Here is a 21,145-nt window from a genome sequence, read left to right on the forward strand (position 1 = left end):
AATGTCACAACCCCACAGCTCCAGCCTTTTTGTTCCAATGTTCTGTAACTAAAAGTCTGAAAAGTCAAGCAACTGTTAACATATCATCCACTTCAGAATCAGTCTTCTCTACCTCCTTCCAGTTCCCACTGCTTCTGACTTAAGAGGCTCTGAGAAGTGAGTAATATAGAAACAACAATAGCACATCAATGTTTCTCTCGTGCTACTTTTGGCTGACATATGTTTGTGTTTGCTCCTTTACTCCATTCAGGACTTTGGTTATTATATAACCCCATCCCTGATCCTGTCTCCCATCACTTTATATGAAATACTTGTTTTTAAAACAAACTCCCAAAACATTTGATTCTACCAAATGAAGACTCAGGAGCCAGATGCTGTGTTGAAAGCCGATAGCTCAGAGAGGCAGAGGAAGCACCCAGCTCACCTTTCTCATCAACTGATGTCGGGAAAGGAGAAAAATAGTTCTCCTTCCCCACGCTGTCTTACAAACCCTTCCAAACTGAATGTACTTTCTACTTCCTGTGTGTCTCTCTATCCATCCTCCTGACTTCTTCTCACTATGATTTTCTCCTGTGTTCACTCCCTGTTAATTGGTTGTTTGCTCCACCTCTTGACTCATCGTTCATTGTATTCAATCTTGTATATAATAAACTGAAAGCTCTTGGATTAAAGCTAGGGCTGAGGCACAACTAGAAACAGGTTTATCCAGCATACAATTTTGGGATTCAAAGTGTGATCAAATATCGTACAACAAATACCGTTTCATATCCTGATAGAAAAAAAACAAAACAAAACCTGAAGCTCACAGAGGTCAGTGAATTTCCTTATACAAAGTCTCTATATCCAGATTTGATCAGAGTGTTATATCACAACAGAAGAAATAAAACTACAGCACCTCTTAGCTACCCAATACTTGTGCTTAAAAGTAGAACACTGGTGCCAAATCAAGAGTTACCCTGCTTCATTTTTATGATCTTTCAATAATATTTTAGACTACAATTTGCATTAATTAATTAACTTAGGTCCTTAAATAGTTAAACTATTTCTTTTTGTAATATTATGACATGTATTCTAAATAAATAATTACATTTTGAATGTTACCAGAAAATCTCTTACCTTAAAATTTTCTGTAATCAGAGTAAACAACTTGGTTGAATTTCCCACAACACAAGCAGTATTTGACATTATTATTTCCAAAGGTGATAAAACTTGGAGTTTAGTGATCACCTGAAATTGTTAAAATAATCATTTGCTAAATGTAAGCAGTTTCCAAAGTAGTTCTACATTCTAAAACGTAAACTGTTAAAGTGCACAGATAAAACCCAATAGTCTGAATTTAATGTTTCAGTCAAAATATATTTTAAATAATGATATATTAAACATCTATACCTAGGTACAAATGTATAATACCAGAAAAATAGGTCATGTTTTACTCATTGGTTTCTAGCAATTTAAACTCAAAATTAATCTCAGTTTTTCAAAAATTTATTCTCAGTACATGATTAATGATTTTTTTTGTCTTTGTGTGGATCTAGAATTACTTCAAATTTTTAAGTTGTAAAAAAAAAAAGCTTACCTTTGCATATGTTGTGTTGTCTGCAAACTGTGACAACATAATCTGTGGGCTTTTTAAATCGATGCTTGCCATCCCAATCTCACCTCTGGCCAGCCCTCTTCCTTCCACCACTGCTACAATGACTGATGGGGCATTTGCAGACGCTGCAGAGGATGTGGCTGGAGCCAGTTGGCATAAAGAATGCATATCAATGTTAATGGTTGCCTACAGCTCCTTCATGGAAGACCTCAAGTCCTAAGTCTAGTGGGTTTTATATCTTCTGTTTATTCTTTAACATCATCCATACATGCCCACTGTGTATCCGGCTCACGCCCATGTGCCCTGCCCCCATCTCACTCCATGAACACTCTCACGCCACACCTCCTTCCACAGTCACATCCTCTCCTCTGTTTCCTAAGCCCCATTTGTGCTGCCTTCAGGAGTGGTAACTAATCTCGCTGCCTTGACCTTGTGCATGTCTTATAAGGTGCCTTGTCTAGTTAATAACTCCAAAGGGAACCCTTATTTTTAAAAACAAAAATTTCATTTTCCAAAACAAAATGATTGAAGCTTGATGTTGGGTCAAAAGTTAACTTCGAATTAAGGACTTTTTGTTTGCCTTAACTTTGAGATAGGATGTGTATCCCTGGTTACCCAGAATTGCTGAGATCAGAATGGTCTCCGACTTGTGGCAATCTTCCTGCCTCTCTCTCCCAAGAAGTGCTGAGATTACAGGCATACACTAGCAACTGCTATCTGCCAGTAAGAGGTCTTAGCAAACTCAGAGGTAGCTATCCATACAACTGGCTACAGGTTTCTAATTCCTGGGCTGACGTCCCATGCCAAGCCTTAATTTTACACATGGATGATAAATTTACAGTGTTTTATTTTGAAATTTGGTTGGTTGTTTTGTTGTTGTTGGTTTTTTGTTTTGTTTTGTTTTTTGACATAGGGTTTATCTGTGTAGCCCTGGCTATCCTGGAACTGGCTCTGTAGACCAGGCCTCGAACTCAGAGAGCCACCTGCCTCTGCCTTCCAAGTGCTAGAATCAAAGGCATGTGCCACTATCACCTAACTTTTACTTTGAATTTTATTAAAATAAAGTTATTAATAAAATTTTGAGTTTGGTGTTAAAATACATATTCCCTTACTCTCTAAATGCTAAAATTATCTCATAAGTAACTTTCAAGTGAAAAGTGTAATGTCTAACTTAAGAGCTGGCTGCAAGCAGCAAATGAATGCACTGTGCAACTGTCAGTGCTCAGCTATGGGCACCAACCTTCATTAAATGCGTGTTATGTGTCAAGGACATCTTAAGTTATTTACTTATGTTCATTTAACTGGTACATAACTCTATCAAATATATATACTTCTCTTTACTCAATTTATTTCCAAGAAGACTGAGAGATTAGCTCAGTGGTAGAGAGTGCCTACCACCTGTAAGAACTTGGGTTTAACAGTCAGCATTAGTAAGAATAAGAATAAATGAATAACAATGAATGAATAGCATATATAAAACTTCAAGTGTACATACAAATGCTTAGGATGGCAGAAATGCAGAGGGAAGTCAGAAGGGATGTGAGATTCTGGAAATGGTGGCTGGAGAGACGCCAAGCAGCCCTCATGGTGATGCCCACACACTCACCCTTGATCTGATAGCAATGCAGAAGAAGCAAGACTACTAGAAACAGTGAGTGTGGTGTGGAGTTCTATGGCTTCTCTGTGTCCCCAGCATATGAATGCTGAGGTTCTAATCCCCAGCAACTAAGAATGTGACATCATTTACCTTGATCTAAAAAACACATCTGCCCTTTACAGGGGTAGTTAGTATTAAGTGGGGCCATTTGAGTGCCCTTAGTCCAGTATGACTGGCATACAGATGTGAGAAGTTTAGGACACACAGAGACTGTAGGAAGAGACTGGAAAAAATGGCTAAGAGTGAGACAAGCAGAGAGGCCTCAGATAAGAAAGTAAATGTTGGGGCTGGATAGATAGCTCAGCAGTTAATAGCACTGACTGCTCTTCCAGAGGTCCTGAGTTCAATTCCCAGCAACCACATGGTGGCTCACAACCATCTGTAATAGATCTGATGCCCTCTTCTGGTGTGTCTGACACATCAGTGTACTCATACATAGAATAATAAATTTTAAAAAAAAGTAAATGTTTGTAGTATTTGTTATAGGAACCCCAGAAAAATGAATGGAATAAATGAACACAAAACAAATATGTTCGTACGTATGTATGTATGTATGTGTGTATATGTATGTACATATATATATATATACATATATATATATATATATATATATATATATATATATATATATAGAGAGAGAGAGAGAGACATGTATATATGTATAGTGTGATTTCTAAAAGTACAAAAGACTGCTGTGGTTGGATGTGAGTGGAAGAGATGGCCTCCAGCAGGTGACACTACTGAGATGGTGACTGGGTGTTTGCTATCTAAGCACATGTAAATATTCTTAAAACATATAATGACAATACTAGGCAAGAAGAATATTCACTTCCACTGTAACAATGATGGCGCTACTATCATATATGCAGTATGTCTCCTGAGATGCCATTATGTATCATTACATGCTTAAAAAAAAAAAAAAAGGCTGAGCATGAGGGTTCACACCTTTAACCCAGTACTTAGGAAGCAGAGGCAGGAGGATCTTTGAGTTCAAGGCCAGTCTACAGAATTTCACAACAGCCAAGCCTACACAGAAAGACACTGTCTCAAAGATCATAAAAACAACAACAACAAAAAATAGCATCTTAAAATGTATGCATGCATGTTATGAAGGCGTTTCCTCTGAATGAAGCATTTCCTTCCGGAGACTCCATTTCTTACAGGGTAGCATAAGCACGAGCAGTTTCTTCAGGAGAACAGCTCAGGTGAGGTGCAGCTGTGTGCAGGCCGGCAGGGGGCTTCAGGAGAACAGCTCTCACCATACAGCTGGGGGAGCTGTTTTGAGAAGCAGCTGCTCGAGTCACCCATGTTACTGCCCAAAATCTCAGGGGTTCCCAAGCCATATTTGGGTGGGGTCATTTCTTTGGTTTGTTTTTAGTATCTGGGATGAACAGATGTTTGTTCTTACCTTCCCAGGAAAAATCAGGCAACATTTACACATCATGTAGCCAAGACATAATCTTATACATGTCTTAGGAAATTGGTGCACACAAAATATGCACTCACCAATCCCTCAACAAAATTGAGGACATTTAGTTTAAAATTCAGTATTAGAAAAACACTCGAAGAATACATTAGGGTCAAGTTTTTCACTTAAGTATCACAGGAGAGAGATTTTCCCTCTGGGTCAGAACAGTTCTAATAACACAAGGTTGCATTTATTAACAAACAAGTATGGGAAGCACACAGCTGTGTTAGCCAGCCCTGTGGTGCACAGGGACCAATGACATATGCATCTTTCTGTCCTCTCTATCAGTGACAGATGAACCTCAAATGAGCTAACCACCCAACTTCTAAGTTATGAAACTTTAAAACATTTCAAAAGCCCATAAGGGTTAGTTTTTTACCAGTTTTACCTGAATATCCTACTTGTGGCGTCCAACCTTTATACCCTGATCTCTGGGGATTTCCAGCAGATAATGGAGTTCTAAACGTATTTGGGTAAGTGGTATCTTGTGCAGAAGATGAGCTTGTACCAACAGGAAAATTGGATGTAACTCTGTGTGTAGCATAAGATCTTTTGTTTCCAACTGATGAACCTAAATTTGAAAATGTATGGTTAATCCTTAATGATTAGTATTAAGGAACTAAATATTAATTTCTAGAATTTACATTATATCATAACTATTTTCTATAAAATTTAATCTGATTAATTAAAATATTATAGTAACCTAAATGATTATTGGCAGTTCTGCTCATAATGGCCATTAGTCTGCATTATCATATTTGGTTCCACTGTAACAGTTACAGTTATATTGTATCTTGGTCATATTCGACCTACATTATTATCCTCTCTTAGCCCCTCCTACCCTGACCCCTTCCTCTTCCCAAATGGTTCCCCTTCTACTCTCAGGTCTTTTTTTGGTTAGTGATAATTTGTGTTTGTTGTTTTTAAGGCAAATCTCAGTATGACTCTCAGGGTGAAGTTGAACTAAGTGTGTAGCCCAGACTTGCCTCCAGTTTATGATTCCCCTGCCTCAGCCTCCTGAGTGCTGGAATTACAGGCATGTGCTAACATACGCCGATAGAGGCTGGGGTGTGGCTCAGTGGGTAGAGTGCTTGTCTGGTATGGATGAGGCTCTGGGTTTCATCACCAGCACACATAAACCAAGCGTGCTGATTCTCGTCTGTACTCTCAGCACTTGAGAGGTGGAGAAAAAGAGTTCACAAGTTCAAGGTCACCCTCACCTACAGAGTGAGCTGAGGCCAGCCTGAGACACCTGGGATTCTGCTTCAAATTAATTTATTAAAGACATATTCTGATATGGCTTTTGAGTCTGAGTTCACTGAGCCTACTCTTGCTAAAATTAGAAGGGTCCTTTCAGTCAGTCACCAGGTGTAGTTTATACTCTAATTAAGTGTCTTTTCCTTCATCAACTCCCTCATCTGAACGTCTCCTCCTATGTAAACAGTGTTATGAAGTCTCAGCTTCAGACTCTACACGTTTTCAGATAGTTGCTTACCAACATGTTACCTATTTCACAGTCATAACATTTCACACAGTGTACATAAATAGCCTAGCACAGTGTCTGCTAACACAGAAGTTCCAAACCGACAAACAAGCAATTGAAAACATAGGGCTTTTCCACAGCCTTCAACATCCATGCCTCGTGTCTGAGCCTTCCTTACATCATCCACAGCTTCCTGTACCAAACACTTTCCCTCTGCCTTCCTCCTAAGTGTTGGCCTACTGCGCTCTGTACTTTTAAAACTACTGCATGGACATTTTGTTTTCCCTGGCCTCTCATCTGCTCTCCCCGTTCCCGCTGAGATCTGTTTACTGACGATTTTCAGACCCTCACTTACAGCCTTCACTCATCTCCCACACTACACAAGTTGGGAAGATTCCAATTGCAGCCAAGGGCACTGTCCCTGTCAGGAGCACAACTCTGGCAGTAGGAAGGGGTTCAGCCTAGAGTAGTACACAAATGAATGAACACAGCCATATTTCTTCAAAATAATTTCTATATATTGTAACTTGAATGGCATATGCCAAAAAAAAACATTGTCTTTAAATTTTTTCTCAACCCTCTAAAAACTCAAAAGTAGCTGGACGCACTTCCTCATGCCTTTAATCTCAGCGCTGAAGAAGCAGAGGCAGGTAGATCTCTGAGTTCCAGGACAGTCAGGGATACAGTATAAACTCTGTCTTGGAAAAGAAAAGAAGAAGAAGAAGAAGAAGAAGAAGAAGAAGAAGAAGAAGAAGAAGAAGAAGAAGAAGAAGAAGAAGAAGAAGAAGCAGCAGCAGCAGCAGCAGCAGCAGCAGCAGCAGCAGCAGCAGCAGCAGCAGCAGCAGCAGAAGCAGAAGCAGCAAAACAACACAAACATAGAGTAAGCACTGTGAGTCTGAGGCCAGGCTGGTCTACATAGCCAGTTCCAGGACAGCAAGAGTTACACACAGAGACCTTATCTGTAAGAAAAATGTAAAAGTTAGATGTTAGAGATGTGGCTCAGTGGTTAAGAGCATCTGCTGTGCAGCCATGAGGCAGAGCCCAGATCCAAGCTTGTTACCCATCTAACAGTCGGGGGCCTGGGCCTGCCTGCCAGAGTCTGCTTCAGAAGGACAAGGTAGAGAGCACCCAGTAAGGGAAGCTTCCCGATCTTCATCTGGGAGGAAACAGCACACACTCATTAAGTACTCCAGATCATGAACCACCCAGGCATTGTGCCCACGTCTATATGCAAAATAAGTGGGTCTGTCTTGTACAAGACTCCACTTCAGAACTGTCAGATAGGTCGTCCTCATGGTAGTTTGTAAGCTTGTGTCTCTGAAGTGCTTTTTATCCTAACATTAAACATGGAAGACTTCACGATTTAACTATCTCTTCACTCACAACATCCAGCCAACCGACCCTGTTCTCATAGTGAACTACTGAACCCACCCCGAAGGACTTTTTCACCTAAGTGCAACGGTGTTTTGCCAGCCTGCATGTCTGTGCACCACAGAGGCCAGAAGAGGGCGGCAGACTCTCTGGCACCAGAGTTACAGACAGTGGTCAGTTTCCATGTGGGTCCTGGGAGTTGGAACACAGAACCTCTGAAAGAGCGGCTGCTTCCCTTAATGAATGAGCCATCTCTTTGGCCCCAGAAGGACTTATTTTTTAAGGTAAGCATCTGAATTAGAGGAGATGTTCACTTTAACCTATTATCATTCCATTCTAGAGTAAAATCCGTCAGTCAAAACTCAGCTCTCCACTATTAGAAAACGTAGTCTCCCATTCACCGTATATTTTAAGAAGTAGAGGGCTGTCAAGATGACTCAATGAGCAGAGGCATTACCCACACCAAGCCTGACTCAGAACGTAGTTGGCTTCCCAGAGCCCATTTAGTGGAGGTAGAGCTTTCTCTGGAAAGTCACCCTTAGACCCCTACACCCATTGCTTGCCTACTCATATACTGAGAGGGGGGAAAAGGAGAACTTTTTTTTAAGAAGAAAATTTAAAGGCCAAGCATGGTGATATAATCCAGTATTCAAGAAGCTAAGGAAGGGGGATTGCTCTAAGAATTTCCGGCCAGGCTTTCCTACTAATGAGCTTCAGGGCAGCCTGAGCCAGAGAGAACCTGCCTTAAAACAAGAGGTTAAGCCTTTACATGGGAATACTAGTTGGGCCACCCTTCCTTTCACTTCTTAATTAAACCGCTGTGAAGAGTCAAGACTTTCTCCCCTGTGTTCTGATTGGTTTGAAATTGTGTAGCCCAGGCTAGCCTTTAACGGTTGTCCCCAGGGTTGGGATTAAAGCGACAAACCATCCCCAGCATGAGTGACTATGGAGCCCTGGCCAGCTTGCGCCGCTGTGGTACCCAGCGACCGCGCCGGGAGGTGACCCGGGGCCTTGCCTGCCGCGGACGCCGGAGCCGGGCTGCTGCTACAGCTCCTGTCAGCCGCGGCGCCTTCCGTGCTCTGCCTGCACGCGGAGGCCGGAGTCCTCCCGCGCAGGGCCTCCCTCTGCGATGGCGTCCGGCGTGGGGAACTCGAGAGCGAAGTGGCCTCCTGCCTCAGCATCTCTCTGGCCTTTCTGATACCCGAGGTTCTGCGCACGTGGCGTCAAAGACTCTGAGGCCGGAGGCCGCACCGCTGAAAAGGCGGGAGGCTAGACGCATGCGCAGTGCTGCAATAGCGCAGGCGCAGGAACAAGCAGATCAGGATGGACAGCGCAGGCGCAGAGTGCAGGTGTGAACCGCTAGTTTCTCACCTTTGCTGCCAGGGTTGTGCCATTTTGTTTTCTCATCATCACGTAATTCTGAAGCCTGTAAGCCTCCTCACTCCGTATCAAGACCAACAATTCAAAGCCAACTTACAACCAATAACTTGGGTTGTCAACAGTTCATTTTGAAGGAGGGGGCCATTCTGAGGACTGAACACAGGGTATCGCATACTTAACACATCCCAGAGTTATAACCCCAGTACACTTACCCTGGTTTTTAATATGACAGCATGTACCTAGTACCCAATGTCTGAGTCTTCAGTTGTACCCATGGCATGATACAGACCAGACAGACAGAACACCGGTGAGGCCACATGGACAGTTAAAAACTGCACTTCTCAACTGTCCTAGTTCATTTTACACATAGGGTAAAAAAAAAAAATACAGCCTTACACATAATCCTTGGGACTCTCTTTATAGTCAACACATAAAGACTTCTAGGTGACACTACTGGGGATAAATGTTCTCCAGCTAATAAGGCATTCACATTAGTACACGCAAACCATTGTGTTTGGGTAGGAATGCCCCCACCCGACTCATGTATTGAATGCTTAGGGAGGGGAGCTGCTTGAAGTAGGTGTGATGTTCAAGGAACATGCTTGTCTGTCATGACTAAACCTTTGGAAACTTCAAAACTGGTCACAGCATGTCTTTATGGAAGTAGGACACGAAGTCATGTACACTGTATCAAGTGTATGTGGTCTCACTGTGACTGAAATGCTTAAGGAACAACTAAGAGACATGAAATGCCCTTGGCAATATTAAAGATGTGAGTTCTATTGCAATGTAGGACTGCCTCAAGAGGGGAGGTGTTTCCTTCTTTAAGTGTTAAGGGGCAGAGGTCCTCCTAGGAAAAGGTATCTCTGGTAATTCTGACCCAGGAGCAGCTGTCTACTAAGTAGAAATTACATTATACCATTACTATTCACCCAACCCACCCAGAGTAACCACATTCAGCCCCTTGAGGCTTAATACCTCACACAGGGCGCCCACCAAGAGACAGCTCCACCTACAGCCATTATGGAGTGAACCAATTCTTTGAGGATGACTTTCAGGACCCTGGGAAACTCAACTGCAAGCCTGAGAAGTCCAAACCAACAGCAGAGACTGGAGTTCCCTAAAAAATGTACCCTCAGCCCCACCTATAAAGGTGTTCACTAGAGATAAGTGTTTCAATTCTAAATAAAAAGATATATACACAACAGCGACTCAATTTTGTGCATCTTTTATTTAAATCATACGAGTTTCACTCGCTTTTATCATCTTCATTAACAGAAATCATTTCCCATCATTGTTACAGGTCAACAGGACAGGGAGGCATCAGTTAAATACTAGCTCTTTGAAGTTTGCAGTTAGACATCTAAAACAAACAGTACTGACAAAAACTGTACTCAGAAAACTAAAGATCTAAATACCAACATATTTATTTTACAATAATTATATAATATATGATATACAAAATATTAAGTCACTTCTAGGTTTGATAAACACTTCAAATACAGCAATTCGTATTGCACACTAAAGCATCTTTGCTATCTCTGACTAGCTCACTAGTTCAGGCTGAACATTCAACCGCTGAAGCACTTCCTCAGGCATGCAGAAGACGGGGCTAACAGGCTTAATCTGCTCTTCTCCCAAAAGTGATAATCCAGCAATGCCAAATAAGGTGTGAAATGGGTCCACCTGTGGAAGTTCATAAACATGTAAAATAAAGACTCAGTCACTTGTCCATAGTGAAGTTTATCTTGAATACTGCTTTAAAAGTTTTCTGAAGACTCTAGTATTTCTAATACTAGACCTCAACAGTGTCACTGTAAGAAATTTCTATATAAGCTCTAACTTTTGTTAATGCATTAAAAAAAAAAAAGCATCCAGAGCACCTTCAGACTGTTTCTTACAAGGCACTGTCTCTAGTACATTGGAAATGCCTGTAGCTATGAAGGTCAGTGAAAACCTGCAAATCCAGAACTGTACTTACCATATCTCCTGGCCTGTCTGCAAACCCTCCTGTCTCTTCATCTTGACATGCTAAGATGAAACTTCGCAGCTTTTCTCGGTCAATCCAATGAAGTCTCCCAATTATCTTTAGGGAGGCCAGCACCCACCATGAATAACACACATCTGGTAACTGAAAGGGGGTGGGAGGAGCCAGTCAGACAGCTGCCTCTACTTCACTACCCTATTCTCTCAGACTTGATGATTATTTTTTTTAAAATGTCTAATCCTGTGTTCCAACCGTGAATAAGTAAAAAGGGGCAGGGTATAGTGGACACATAAAGGAGCTTAAGACAGCATGACTGCTACATTTTAGAACAGCTTCAGCCAGTACAAGATGGTAACTGCAAACCCAGAAATGACTGGGACAAACTGAGAGCACCTCCTATATATGTATTGTTCCAAACAGCACTTCTGTGCAGTAGTTAGCAAACGATTTATGTATCTTCACAAATAAGTAACATCCTACTCAGTGCACAGCTAAGGTCATGGGATAAGTTGTTCTAGGCAGACACTCATCTGCTGAGACTTAACAAAAGCCTCAGTTCTTACAGATCAGCCTAAACAATCTACATTTACTGAGCTCCAAAAATAACTAAAGGTGCACAAAGATACTCTAATCTCTAGGGTTTTAGCCCAACAGTTTAGTTACTAGCTTAAAACTCAGGCCCTGTTTAGATGTCTCCCTAAATAGAGCAGGCTAGCTTCAAACTCAAAGATTTCTTGTCTGTGCCATCCAACCCCAGGGAAGATAACACCTGTACATGTCCAAAGCAGAAATGAATTCAGTCAATGAGACCCCAAGTTCTCTCCTTAAAGTATCTTATGAAAAACCACTTAGTTCCAGGCACACAGCACCACGTACCCATGGCATAGAGCCACTGCAATACCTTTTCGGGTCTTCCATTGAGTCCACCTGAGGGCAACTGCCGTTCACAAAGCCACCAACCAAGTAAGTCAGAGTTCACTTGATGCAACTGACTAGTTATGGCCAGGAATCCTGTGCAACAATAGATCTAAAATTACAGACATAAAGTACACAGGTATAGTTTAATAGTAAATGACAAGCACTACCAAAATTACTAAAGCTCCATTTTTGTACCTCAGGCTGTATTCTTAGGTTCAAGTCCACAATGAAATGCTACACTTAGAATTTATACACAATGTTCTCTGGCAAAGCAGAAAGGTGCTCACTCAGCTGGACACACTGGGTTATGTTAATTCATTCGTATAAAAGTCAAGTTTGTGCCTCCAATCCCAGCATGTGGCAAGCCTTTAGACAGCCTGGACTACATGGTAAACCTCAAGGTCAATTAACAGTACAGAATGCAGACCCCACACAATTCCAACAAGGAACATTGGTGTTTACTTAGTGTAGACCAGCATGTACACAAAACTCAAACCCCTGTAAGCTTAAATTGCAAAATTACCTGTCCAGCATGAGATTCAGAGCCTGGTCTGCAGCCAAATCCACCATCAAAGTTCATACAGGACAAAACAAACTCAATCGCCTTTTCCACATTAATAGCATCAAGCTTGCCCTATAAAGAGAAACGGAAGCTATAACTACATAGCACTCACGATGTTTATTTAATCTGGCTCTTTAACACAACATTCAAAGCTTACCAAGAGAGCCAAAGTTGCCACTGCACAAAATGAGAATCTTGTATCAATTTCTCCTAAAAGACAAAAAGAGCCAAGGCAGACATGTAAATGCCACCAAGCCACCTAAGAATAAAATCTGTATCACACATTAAATTTCCCAAAGCCAAGACAAACTTTATGTTCACTAGGAGGCAGTCCCCCAAAGGTCTAAGGAAACCAGCTAGACAAACAGAAAGCAATAGCCTTTCTAAGTAGCCTATACAAGGGGCCCAGAAGAAAGGAACCTACAAAATGGAACGATTGTATGTCCCCCCAAAAATCAGGTTAACACAATTACCACCCTACTTTATAAAAAGGTTCACATCCCACAAAGCAGCTGGTCTCAGGACTGCATTGTTTCACCCCTAACAGATTATTAACCAAATGAAAAATGTTCCATCTCCCAACTCAGATATTTACTAATTTGACAAACTTTTAAAGACCTCCTCAGGTCTTTACCTTCAGGGAGGTTAGCCCCTCAAAACTAATGAACACTGGGGATAAAACTTGAACCTACCTTATCTTTTATGTGGTGTGCTGACAAACCAGCACGGGGCATGCTGGGACTCCCAGCAGGCCATTTTACTCCAGTTAGACCAACTGCTTAGTGGGACCTGAAAAGATGGAACAACTTGAAATCTTATGATTACTACACCAAGACAAAAGATGTTCTGAGTAGGAGTAGCTGACTAAACACTGAAACCTGGTCTTACCCCAAATGTCTCCAGCAAAGGAACCATCTTCCTTCTGTAGACTCTGAACATAGGCCACAACTTTATCCACGTTGATAACATGAATACTATCATACAGAGTAAGAATCTGAAAGGCAAAGTGTTGCACATTTGTTCTAGATCTGTTTGTTCTAAGTCACCCACAACGCCCTTTCAAGTTTACTATAAACTTGTCAAATGCACAGGCTGTGGCTCATTTAATTACAATTTCATATTAAGATATCTGCTTGCTCTTCACTAAAACCAAATTTGAACTAGCTCTAGTTCCAGTAACATACAGATGAAGTTCACCCTTGAAGGTCTCAGTGCCATTTGTAACTCACATCAGGTTAGCACTCAGCTAATACATGCCATGACATCACTGACCAGCGGGTTGTCACACAAAGTGTCAGGGTTTCACAGGGCTTACCTGGACGGCACTGAGTGTGTACAGAAGATGGGGGTCGTGCCCAATGCTAGCACTTACTCCCCCACACTCATGCTGGCACGACTTGATAAACACCAATATTTCTTCTCTGTTCATGCGGTGAAGCTGTCCCATGAGGTCCATCACGGTCAGGCCCCAATAGACGCCGCTCATTCTCAGGTATTCAGACATGCAGTATTCCTAGGAGAAGTCCTAAATTCGTCACTCTGACTTTACATAACCCACCCCTTTGGGGATTCATAACAGCAAAATTAGTTATGAAGTAGCAACAAAAACTATCTTGTGGTTGGGGCATGCTGCAGCATGCAGAAGTGTTAGGAAAGGGTGGCAGCACCAGGAAGATAGAGACCAATGCTTTCGCTGTCTCTAAGTGCCAACCTCAGGTGAATTAAGCAAAAGCAATATTCACTCCTATAGCTTACCAAGCACCAATTATTGCATTTTACAAAGAAAGCCTATAAATAAAAAAAAGATAAACGGGGCTAAAGAAGGCCTTATTGGTATGCTGCCAAACCAAACCCAAAAGGGGTATGTTAGGTGGACGGTTGACAGGAAGGCCGCAGACATTTAGGCCTATGATTCCCCCTAAAATAAGCAGAGTCTAACCGAAAGTTACGGAGACAGCCAAGCATCAAGTGCCTGCCAATCTCACATGTTCTCTAAGACAGAGTGGGAAATAGTCTTACCCACCTGACTCCTCTTTGGAAAGGGTCTCCCCATACAGCTTGGGCTTTCCCACTCAGCCATCCTGCTCTGCCCTTTGCTGACATCACAGGGGTGTGGTAACTTTCCCCAGGCACTCCAATAAGTCTTTTAGGTATAACCTTTTAAGGTCTCAGCGTAATTCTAGAGCTAAAGTGTTAAGACACATCAGCGAATTCAGATAATACATGCCAACACATCATTGACCTTCAAGGTTCTACCCCAGACAGAATGGAGCCAAGCCCTAATACCTGCAAGCCTTGTCCTGGGCCCTCTGTATCAGGATGTATGGTTGATGCTGGTCAAATACCATCGGATATACAAGGTATGCCTATCATAAATGGACTTTAAATCAGGCATCTGCAGCTAGATACTGCTTTAAGAAACGGGCCCATTGATTAATATAATACTAGTAGCCAGTAAGTATTATACTTATTGCTATTATGTTAGTCTTAGAAACTCAACGGAACATCATACACACATAGTCGTCTTTCTTTGAGCCATAGGAGGCGATGTAATCGGCATGCTTCTCCAGCAGCAGGGTGTCAGGCGCATCTGACTTGATAGTAATGTCCTTCTGCTGTGTGCCCTTCCGAGAGAAAAAAAAAGCGGATCTCTCATTATTACTTAAATAATTTTTTTCATCATCCTGAAACTTGACATCCCAGTCATACGTGACCAGGCCACGGTATTTTTTTCAGGTCTCAGAGTAATTCTAGAGCTAAAGTGGTTTATAATCAACTTTAGATTCAGAATACATGCCAGCTCATCATCGACCTGAATTCTGACGCTCATCCTGAGTTATGCCGACCAAATGCAATACACACTCTTGCTTAACAAATCTGAAGCTTCAGTGCACCTTTCTGCAGTCCTCAAATGTAATCCCCTTTACTAAATACTCAGCCCCATTAGCTCCACCTTCGGATCTATGACTCAATCACACCTTAAGTAGGTCAAAGCGATTGGCAAAATAAGTTATTTTCTATTTTATTAAGAGTCTCAGCTATGAAGTCCTGTCTGGTCTGGGAACTCTCTATGTAGACCAGGCCGCCTGCTTCTGCCTCAACGGTGATAGGATTAAAAGGTGTGCGCCAAGGCCGACTTCCTTCCATCCCAGTTAAAATGTTTAATTTTGAAACAATATTCGCAAACGATCATGTAACCTTGGAGGGGGGAAACAGGCACCCACAAATCCCCGATGTAAAGAAAAATCCAGGCGGCCCAATGCAGAGAGGTTCGCCCACGGATCGCGGACAAGATCACAAGCCTCGAGAACGGCAGAAAACGCTGAGCCACTGCTCAAAGAGCAGTCCAAGTCCGACCTCAGGAGACCGAGACAGGGGCATTGCTGAGAGCTCCAGGACAGCCTGGGCCTCACAAGAAGAACGCTAGTCTTGCAGGCCCTCCCGCTCCCTTTGCTGCGCGAGCCCGCGAGGCCGCGCAGCTCGACCCACCGCCCAGGCCTCCCCAGCCTCGGCGCACAGCAGAGATCATGCTCTCACCATGTCCGGTCGCCGAAAGACTGAAGCGCGCGGGAGCACAGGGAGTCAGGGCCTGCGCGCCTGCGCACACGCGCCCGCCGGCCGCCCACGCCCTACCTAGCTGGCCAGGCTCCGCCCGAAGGACCCCGCGGTCAGGATTTAGCCGGTCGCACTCCTGCCTGAAGGACTCCGCGGTCACGATATAGCCGGCTACGCGTCTGCCTGAAGGACCCCATGTCGCTCAGTTTGTAAAGAGTTTTCCTAACATTCAATGAACCCGAGGATTGGTGTCAACCACTGCGTAAAAACCCTGAGTGGTAGTGCAAACCTGTTTTCCTAGCACTGGGAAAGTGGAAGCAGGAGGATCAGTGGTCTAAATCATCAGCTGTGTAGACACTTGGAAGCCATCCTGAGCTCAAGTTCCCCCCACAGCCTCCCAACACACCTTCCCTAAAGAGTAATCAATTCAAGTGTCTGTTACCCAGCTAATCAAAAAGCGCCACATATATTGCTATGGAAAGATTCTTAAAAGATACCGTGTGAAAATACATGCTTGTGATCGATCCCAGAAACCACTAAAATAAGGCTAATTTTTCCACTCTGTACTGGTAAATTAGTATGGTTTAACCTCTTCATTTTAACCTTCTTTTTTAAAGTTCTGGGCCTTGAACTCACAACTGATAATGCTAGGCATGCGATCTCCCCAGCCCAGTCTGCCTCTTTAAAGAATAACATATGCCTCCCCTCCGCCAAAGAATGGTAGCTGCAATAAAACTAGTTTGTAAATTAACCTCTCTCTCCAAAGCCAAGATGTCAGATACAACCACGTGAGGGATTTGAATACGGCCAGTCTAAACTGGAAACTGCTGTAGTCGTAAAGTACAAATTGTGTGCCTTGCTCATTTTAAAGTTTGTTGACTGCCTTCTGATATATCTATGCTTATACCCATGTACAAACTCTACTCTCAGCCCTATTCAAATAAGCCTTTCAATGCAGAGGTTCTCCAGAGAATACATCAGTTAAGGGCTGACCTCTAAAAGCTTAGTGACTATCATAGAAGGACACAGAAAGAATATAAGAGAAAATAATCGGAAAAGGCAGAGAAGCTACTACAGCCTTGAACTCAGAGTCACTGTGTTTATCTGTGCTGGGCTTGCACACAAATGACCCTGGCAACAGTCAGTCTTGGATGGGGAAGGGACTCTGGGGCCCTGCTCCTCTCTGCTGACCTAATGGGTACAGACACACATTGGGAAAGGCGGAGTCATTATCTTTAAATGTGTGCCTGCAGGTAAGCTGAGCAGGCATCCGTGGACTGCTCCAACCCCATGGTCACCCAGTTAAACTCAGTCACAAAATAAAAGATGTGAATGTGAGAACGGGGGTTGTAAGGAGGAAAAGAGGCAGATGTGTGGGAGGGAGCAGGAGTAATCAGAATGCATTATACACGTGCATACAATGGCCAAAGAACAAAGTAGAGAAGCATTATCTTCTAAAATGGCTGAAATGATATATTAGGTATATTGAGTCAAATATATTTTAAAATTAATATTTCCACTTTTTAAAATGTGACTTAGAAAATTTTAAGACAATTTGTAGGGCACACATTATATTGATACTGTTTAATGGATGTCTATTTTCTGTACCCAGAGAAGTGCCTGTCACTTTGTAAGTGGTAGAAAATGCCTAAATTGCCAGTACCGGCAAAGCTGAGGCAGAAGGATAACACATCTGATGCCAGCCTAGGATGTTTAGTAAGTCTGAGGCCAGTTTGGGCTACATAGCATGATTCTGCCCCCCAAAATAAAACAGGGAAACGTTTATCATTTTAACATTTTAAAAGATCTTTTTATTCTTATTTAGTATTGGAAGTTTGCCTCTGTGTGTGTGTGTGTGTGTGTGTGTGTGTGTGTGTGTGTTTGTGTGTGTGTGTGTGTTTGGTGCCTGAAGAGGACAGAGAGGATGTACAGTCCCTGGAATCTGAAGTTACATACAGCTGTGAGCTGCCATGTGGATGCTAGAACTGACCTTAGCCACTGAACCACCTCTCCAGCCCCTAGTTAGAACAGTTTTAATCAAGATTCATGCTGTGAACTGCTGGAACTGTAAACCTAGCTCACTAGTGTTTAGGTTAGGCAGTCCCTAGCTGGCCTTAACGTGTTACTGTATCATGGAACAACGTTTAATTTCATCAAAGATGCCATTAATTTTATCAATTATAGGACACAGTTCATTGCAAAGATGAGAAATGTGGAAAGAGTAGCCAGTGTCTATAATTATCCAGACTTCTGGGATGTTACTATGATAAACGTGCATTTCTGAATCAATGAGATAGAATAAGTGTGGAGTGGTTTCAGGACTAGGAGTGGACAGCTCATTTATTTGGCCTGTGCGAGACACTGGGTCCATTCCCCAGCACTTAAAGAAAAAGGCACTAAACTGCTCACGATTTCTGATTTCTTTACCCCATCATTTCTCATTCATTTTAAAACATTTACTTAAGATTTATTTCTATTTTATGTGCACGAATGTTTTGCCTTGCATGTGTGTATGTGTGCTGCACATATGCCTGGTGCTCACGGAGGTCAGAAGAGGGTTGATACCCTGAAGCTGGAGTTATAGGCAGGTGTGGGCCACAGTGACCCCTGCTTTCTCAAGAATGGCAGGTGCTCTTAACTGCTGAGTTATCTTTGCAGCCCATTTTACTTTTTTCTCCAGAGGTCTCGCTGCATCACACAGGTTTACCTCAGGTTCGTAATCCTTCTGCTTCAGCAGTGTTGGGATTCTGGGTATGTGCCGTGGTGTCCACCTTTTTTTTTTTACTTCATTATTTCTTTACTAAGGGTGTGTTCCTGGTGTATCCTTTATGAGGTAAAATGGACATAAAAGTAAAGTGTTTTCCAGAGCTTTGAGGTCTTCCAGCTATTATTAAAGCTGAGGGTAGGGTCACGGCAGCATCTGAATTTGTAGCTTTGTTGGATAGAGTGTAGGTAGTACGAGGACCCAGAACGTGTGCAGCAGGCTGGTTGTTTCTCTGTTGCTGTTGTTAAAAAACAAAAACAAACAAACAAACAAACAAAAACCTTGACCACAGCAACATAGGAAGTGTTTATTTTGGCCTGTGGTTCAGGGTCATAGTCTGTCAGAACATAGGGTGACATCAAAGTACAGAGAATCAGAAAACATCCCTTCCTAGCTTAATTTATGTCTTCAGGTCTTTATACCAATGTCACACCTGTGGCTGTTATTTCATGCTCATACCTTCTGTGGGCTTCAATGGTAAGAGCTGGTAACACTGCACACAGACACAGCCTAGAACAGCAAACTGCACACAGACACAATCTACAACAGCACACAAACAACTGACCACAGACACAACCTACACCAGCACACAAACAACTGACCACAGACACAACCTACACCAGCACACAGCTTGTTTTATTTCAGTTCCTTTTTAAAGTCCTTTGTGTGAAACACAACTATGTACAACAGCCCAAGAGTTTGTGCAAACCTGAAGAGTCACAGAAAAATATGTTAAGATTAGCTTTATTGAATTATTTTAAACATGACAAATAAAATGCTGGTTCAGTACTAAAATTTTCCAGAAAATTTTTAGTTTTATAATGGGAGAATATGAATATAAACTTTTTACTCTTTTGTGCAAAATGAAGCAAATATAATCAAAATTATAAAATTGACAGTTCAGCATAGAAATGCTGTTACCTCACAGTCTGATGGGTCCAAATGTACCACATTACTCAGTGTATATGTTTGAATCCTGAGTTCTTTCTTGACAAGCCACCTTTCCTGTCACTTGAATGAACATTACAACCCCAGGGTATTTCTCCATCTTAAGTGATCAAAGAGCAAATTAACACAATTCAGGGCTAAGGACCAATCATTGTCCAAAACCAAATCTATCTAGAAAGGGTCACCATGGAGCTCAACAGAGGTAGCCTCCGCCGTGGGACCCGCTGCGTGGATCCGTGACACTCGGCTTTTATCTCATTTCCTTGGGAAGACAGTCAAGCCCTTTCCCCTGAAGCAGCAACAATGCTTTAAGCTTAGTGACATGAGGGTGAAGCATCGTTCAGTAGTAATTTCTGTTACTTTTTATACTTTTCAATGTGCTCACGAGCTATGATCAGCCTCTGAATTTGTGCAGTACCTTCATAAATCTGAAAAATAAACACAAAGTTGTTTAAACATGTAGATTCATTTGATGTCTCAGCTCTACTGTAGCACCAAACTGATATATACATACACATATATATTATCCTATATATTCATATGATTATCTAATCATATGATTACATGTTATTATATATAATATATCACATATAAATATATGATATATAATTATGTGTTATATATTAATACTACATATATAATAATTTATAACTAATAACAATTAACCAATAAATATACAGCATTATATATTAGTAATATTACATAGTATATTAATATATATAACATATTAATATATGATGTAAATCACATTTATATATACTGTATATATAAAATAGTAATATATTATATATATTGTATATATGCTGCATTATATATCATGTATCATATATAATTATATAAATTATATATTATAAAATAATGTATTATATATCATATTAATATAACCATATAATATGTTATATATTAAATACAAATAATATATGAGCTACATTTAATTTATTTAATTATTTACTATATATATATATAATATATAAATATATACATATAAGTTATTTGTTTGTTTCTTTGTGAAGAAAGTTTTCTCTTTGTGAAACCCTGGCTCTCCTGGAACTTGTTCTTGTAGACCAGGCCAGCCTCAAACTCACAGAGACCTGCCTGCCTCTGCTTCCTGAGTGCTGGGATTAAAGGTGTGCACCATCACCAACCAGCAAAATGTTATTTTATTAGGACAGTTTAAATTATAAAAAATTATTTTACAAAATTGGAAGGCAGGCTTAAAACTGCCTTAAAGAAAATAACATTTATATTTCAAGATGTTCGGGAAGTCTCAGGTTTCGTATTACCAGAGTATGTTTATTATCTAGCCTTTCTCAGCTGTTGCTGGCTATGTCTTTCAGTCATTCTGTTCTTACTATTAAACATATTGGAGGCTTTGGGCTTGTCCCTGGTAATCCACCATCTTTCCCACTCTGTGCTTCACATGCATTCACTGTTGGGTGCTAGGGGAAAGTCAAGTGG

The 21,145-nt window shown here is 41.5% G+C and overlaps 3 protein-coding genes and 3 non-coding genes across 6 annotated transcripts in view; all 6 read right to left on the reverse strand.

Moving 5' to 3' along the window:
- Positions 1-8,832, reverse strand: part of Msh4 (mutS homolog 4) — a 47,168-nt gene extending 38,336 nt beyond the window's left edge. The window contains exons 1-4 of the mRNA XM_034500684.2: positions 8,589-8,832; positions 5,108-5,290; positions 1,577-1,734; positions 1,117-1,227 (exon numbers count right to left, since the gene is read on the reverse strand). Coding sequence (XP_034356575.1) covers positions 1,117-1,227; positions 1,577-1,734; positions 5,108-5,290; positions 8,589-8,754 — 618 coding nt within the window. The 5' untranslated portion in view covers positions 8,755-8,832. The remainder of the gene's footprint in view (positions 1-1,116; positions 1,228-1,576; positions 1,735-5,107; positions 5,291-8,588) is intronic.
- A 1,333-nt stretch (positions 8,833-10,165) lies between these two features.
- Positions 10,166-16,054, reverse strand: Rabggtb (Rab geranylgeranyltransferase subunit beta). Its single transcript, XM_034500691.2, has 9 exons — positions 15,958-16,054; positions 14,937-15,044; positions 13,736-13,933; positions 13,309-13,414; positions 12,578-12,630; positions 12,382-12,492; positions 11,842-11,967; positions 10,935-11,084; positions 10,166-10,639 (listed from the first exon to the last, which is right to left on the reverse strand). Exons 1-9 carry the CDS (start codon positions 15,958-15,960, stop codon positions 10,499-10,501), a joined length of 996 nt encoding a protein of 331 aa, XP_034356582.1. The 5' UTR covers positions 15,961-16,054; the 3' UTR covers positions 10,166-10,498.
- LOC117707962 (small nucleolar RNA SNORD45) lies at positions 13,623-13,693 on the reverse strand. The gene has a single exon (XR_004606700.1). It is a non-coding gene; the product is annotated as a small nucleolar RNA SNORD45 (small nucleolar RNA).
- Positions 14,583-14,663, reverse strand: LOC117707960 (small nucleolar RNA SNORD45). The gene has a single exon (XR_004606698.1). It is a non-coding gene; the product is annotated as a small nucleolar RNA SNORD45 (small nucleolar RNA).
- On the reverse strand, positions 15,154-15,233 carry LOC117707961 (small nucleolar RNA SNORD45). The gene has a single exon (XR_004606699.1). It is a non-coding gene; the product is annotated as a small nucleolar RNA SNORD45 (small nucleolar RNA).
- A 3,413-nt stretch (positions 16,055-19,467) lies between the features above and the next one.
- Positions 19,468-21,145, reverse strand: part of Acadm (acyl-CoA dehydrogenase medium chain) — a 30,709-nt gene continuing 29,031 nt past the window's right edge. The window contains exon 13 of the mRNA XM_034500676.2: positions 19,468-20,115. Within this exon, the coding sequence (XP_034356567.1) occupies positions 20,044-20,115 (72 nt within the window). The 3' untranslated portion in view covers positions 19,468-20,043. The remainder of the gene's footprint in view (positions 20,116-21,145) is intronic.

This window comes from Arvicanthis niloticus, chromosome 4 (assembly GCF_011762505.2).
Source record: "Arvicanthis niloticus isolate mArvNil1 chromosome 4, mArvNil1.pat.X, whole genome shotgun sequence".
NCBI classification, from domain to species: Eukaryota; Metazoa; Chordata; class Mammalia; order Rodentia; family Muridae; genus Arvicanthis; species Arvicanthis niloticus.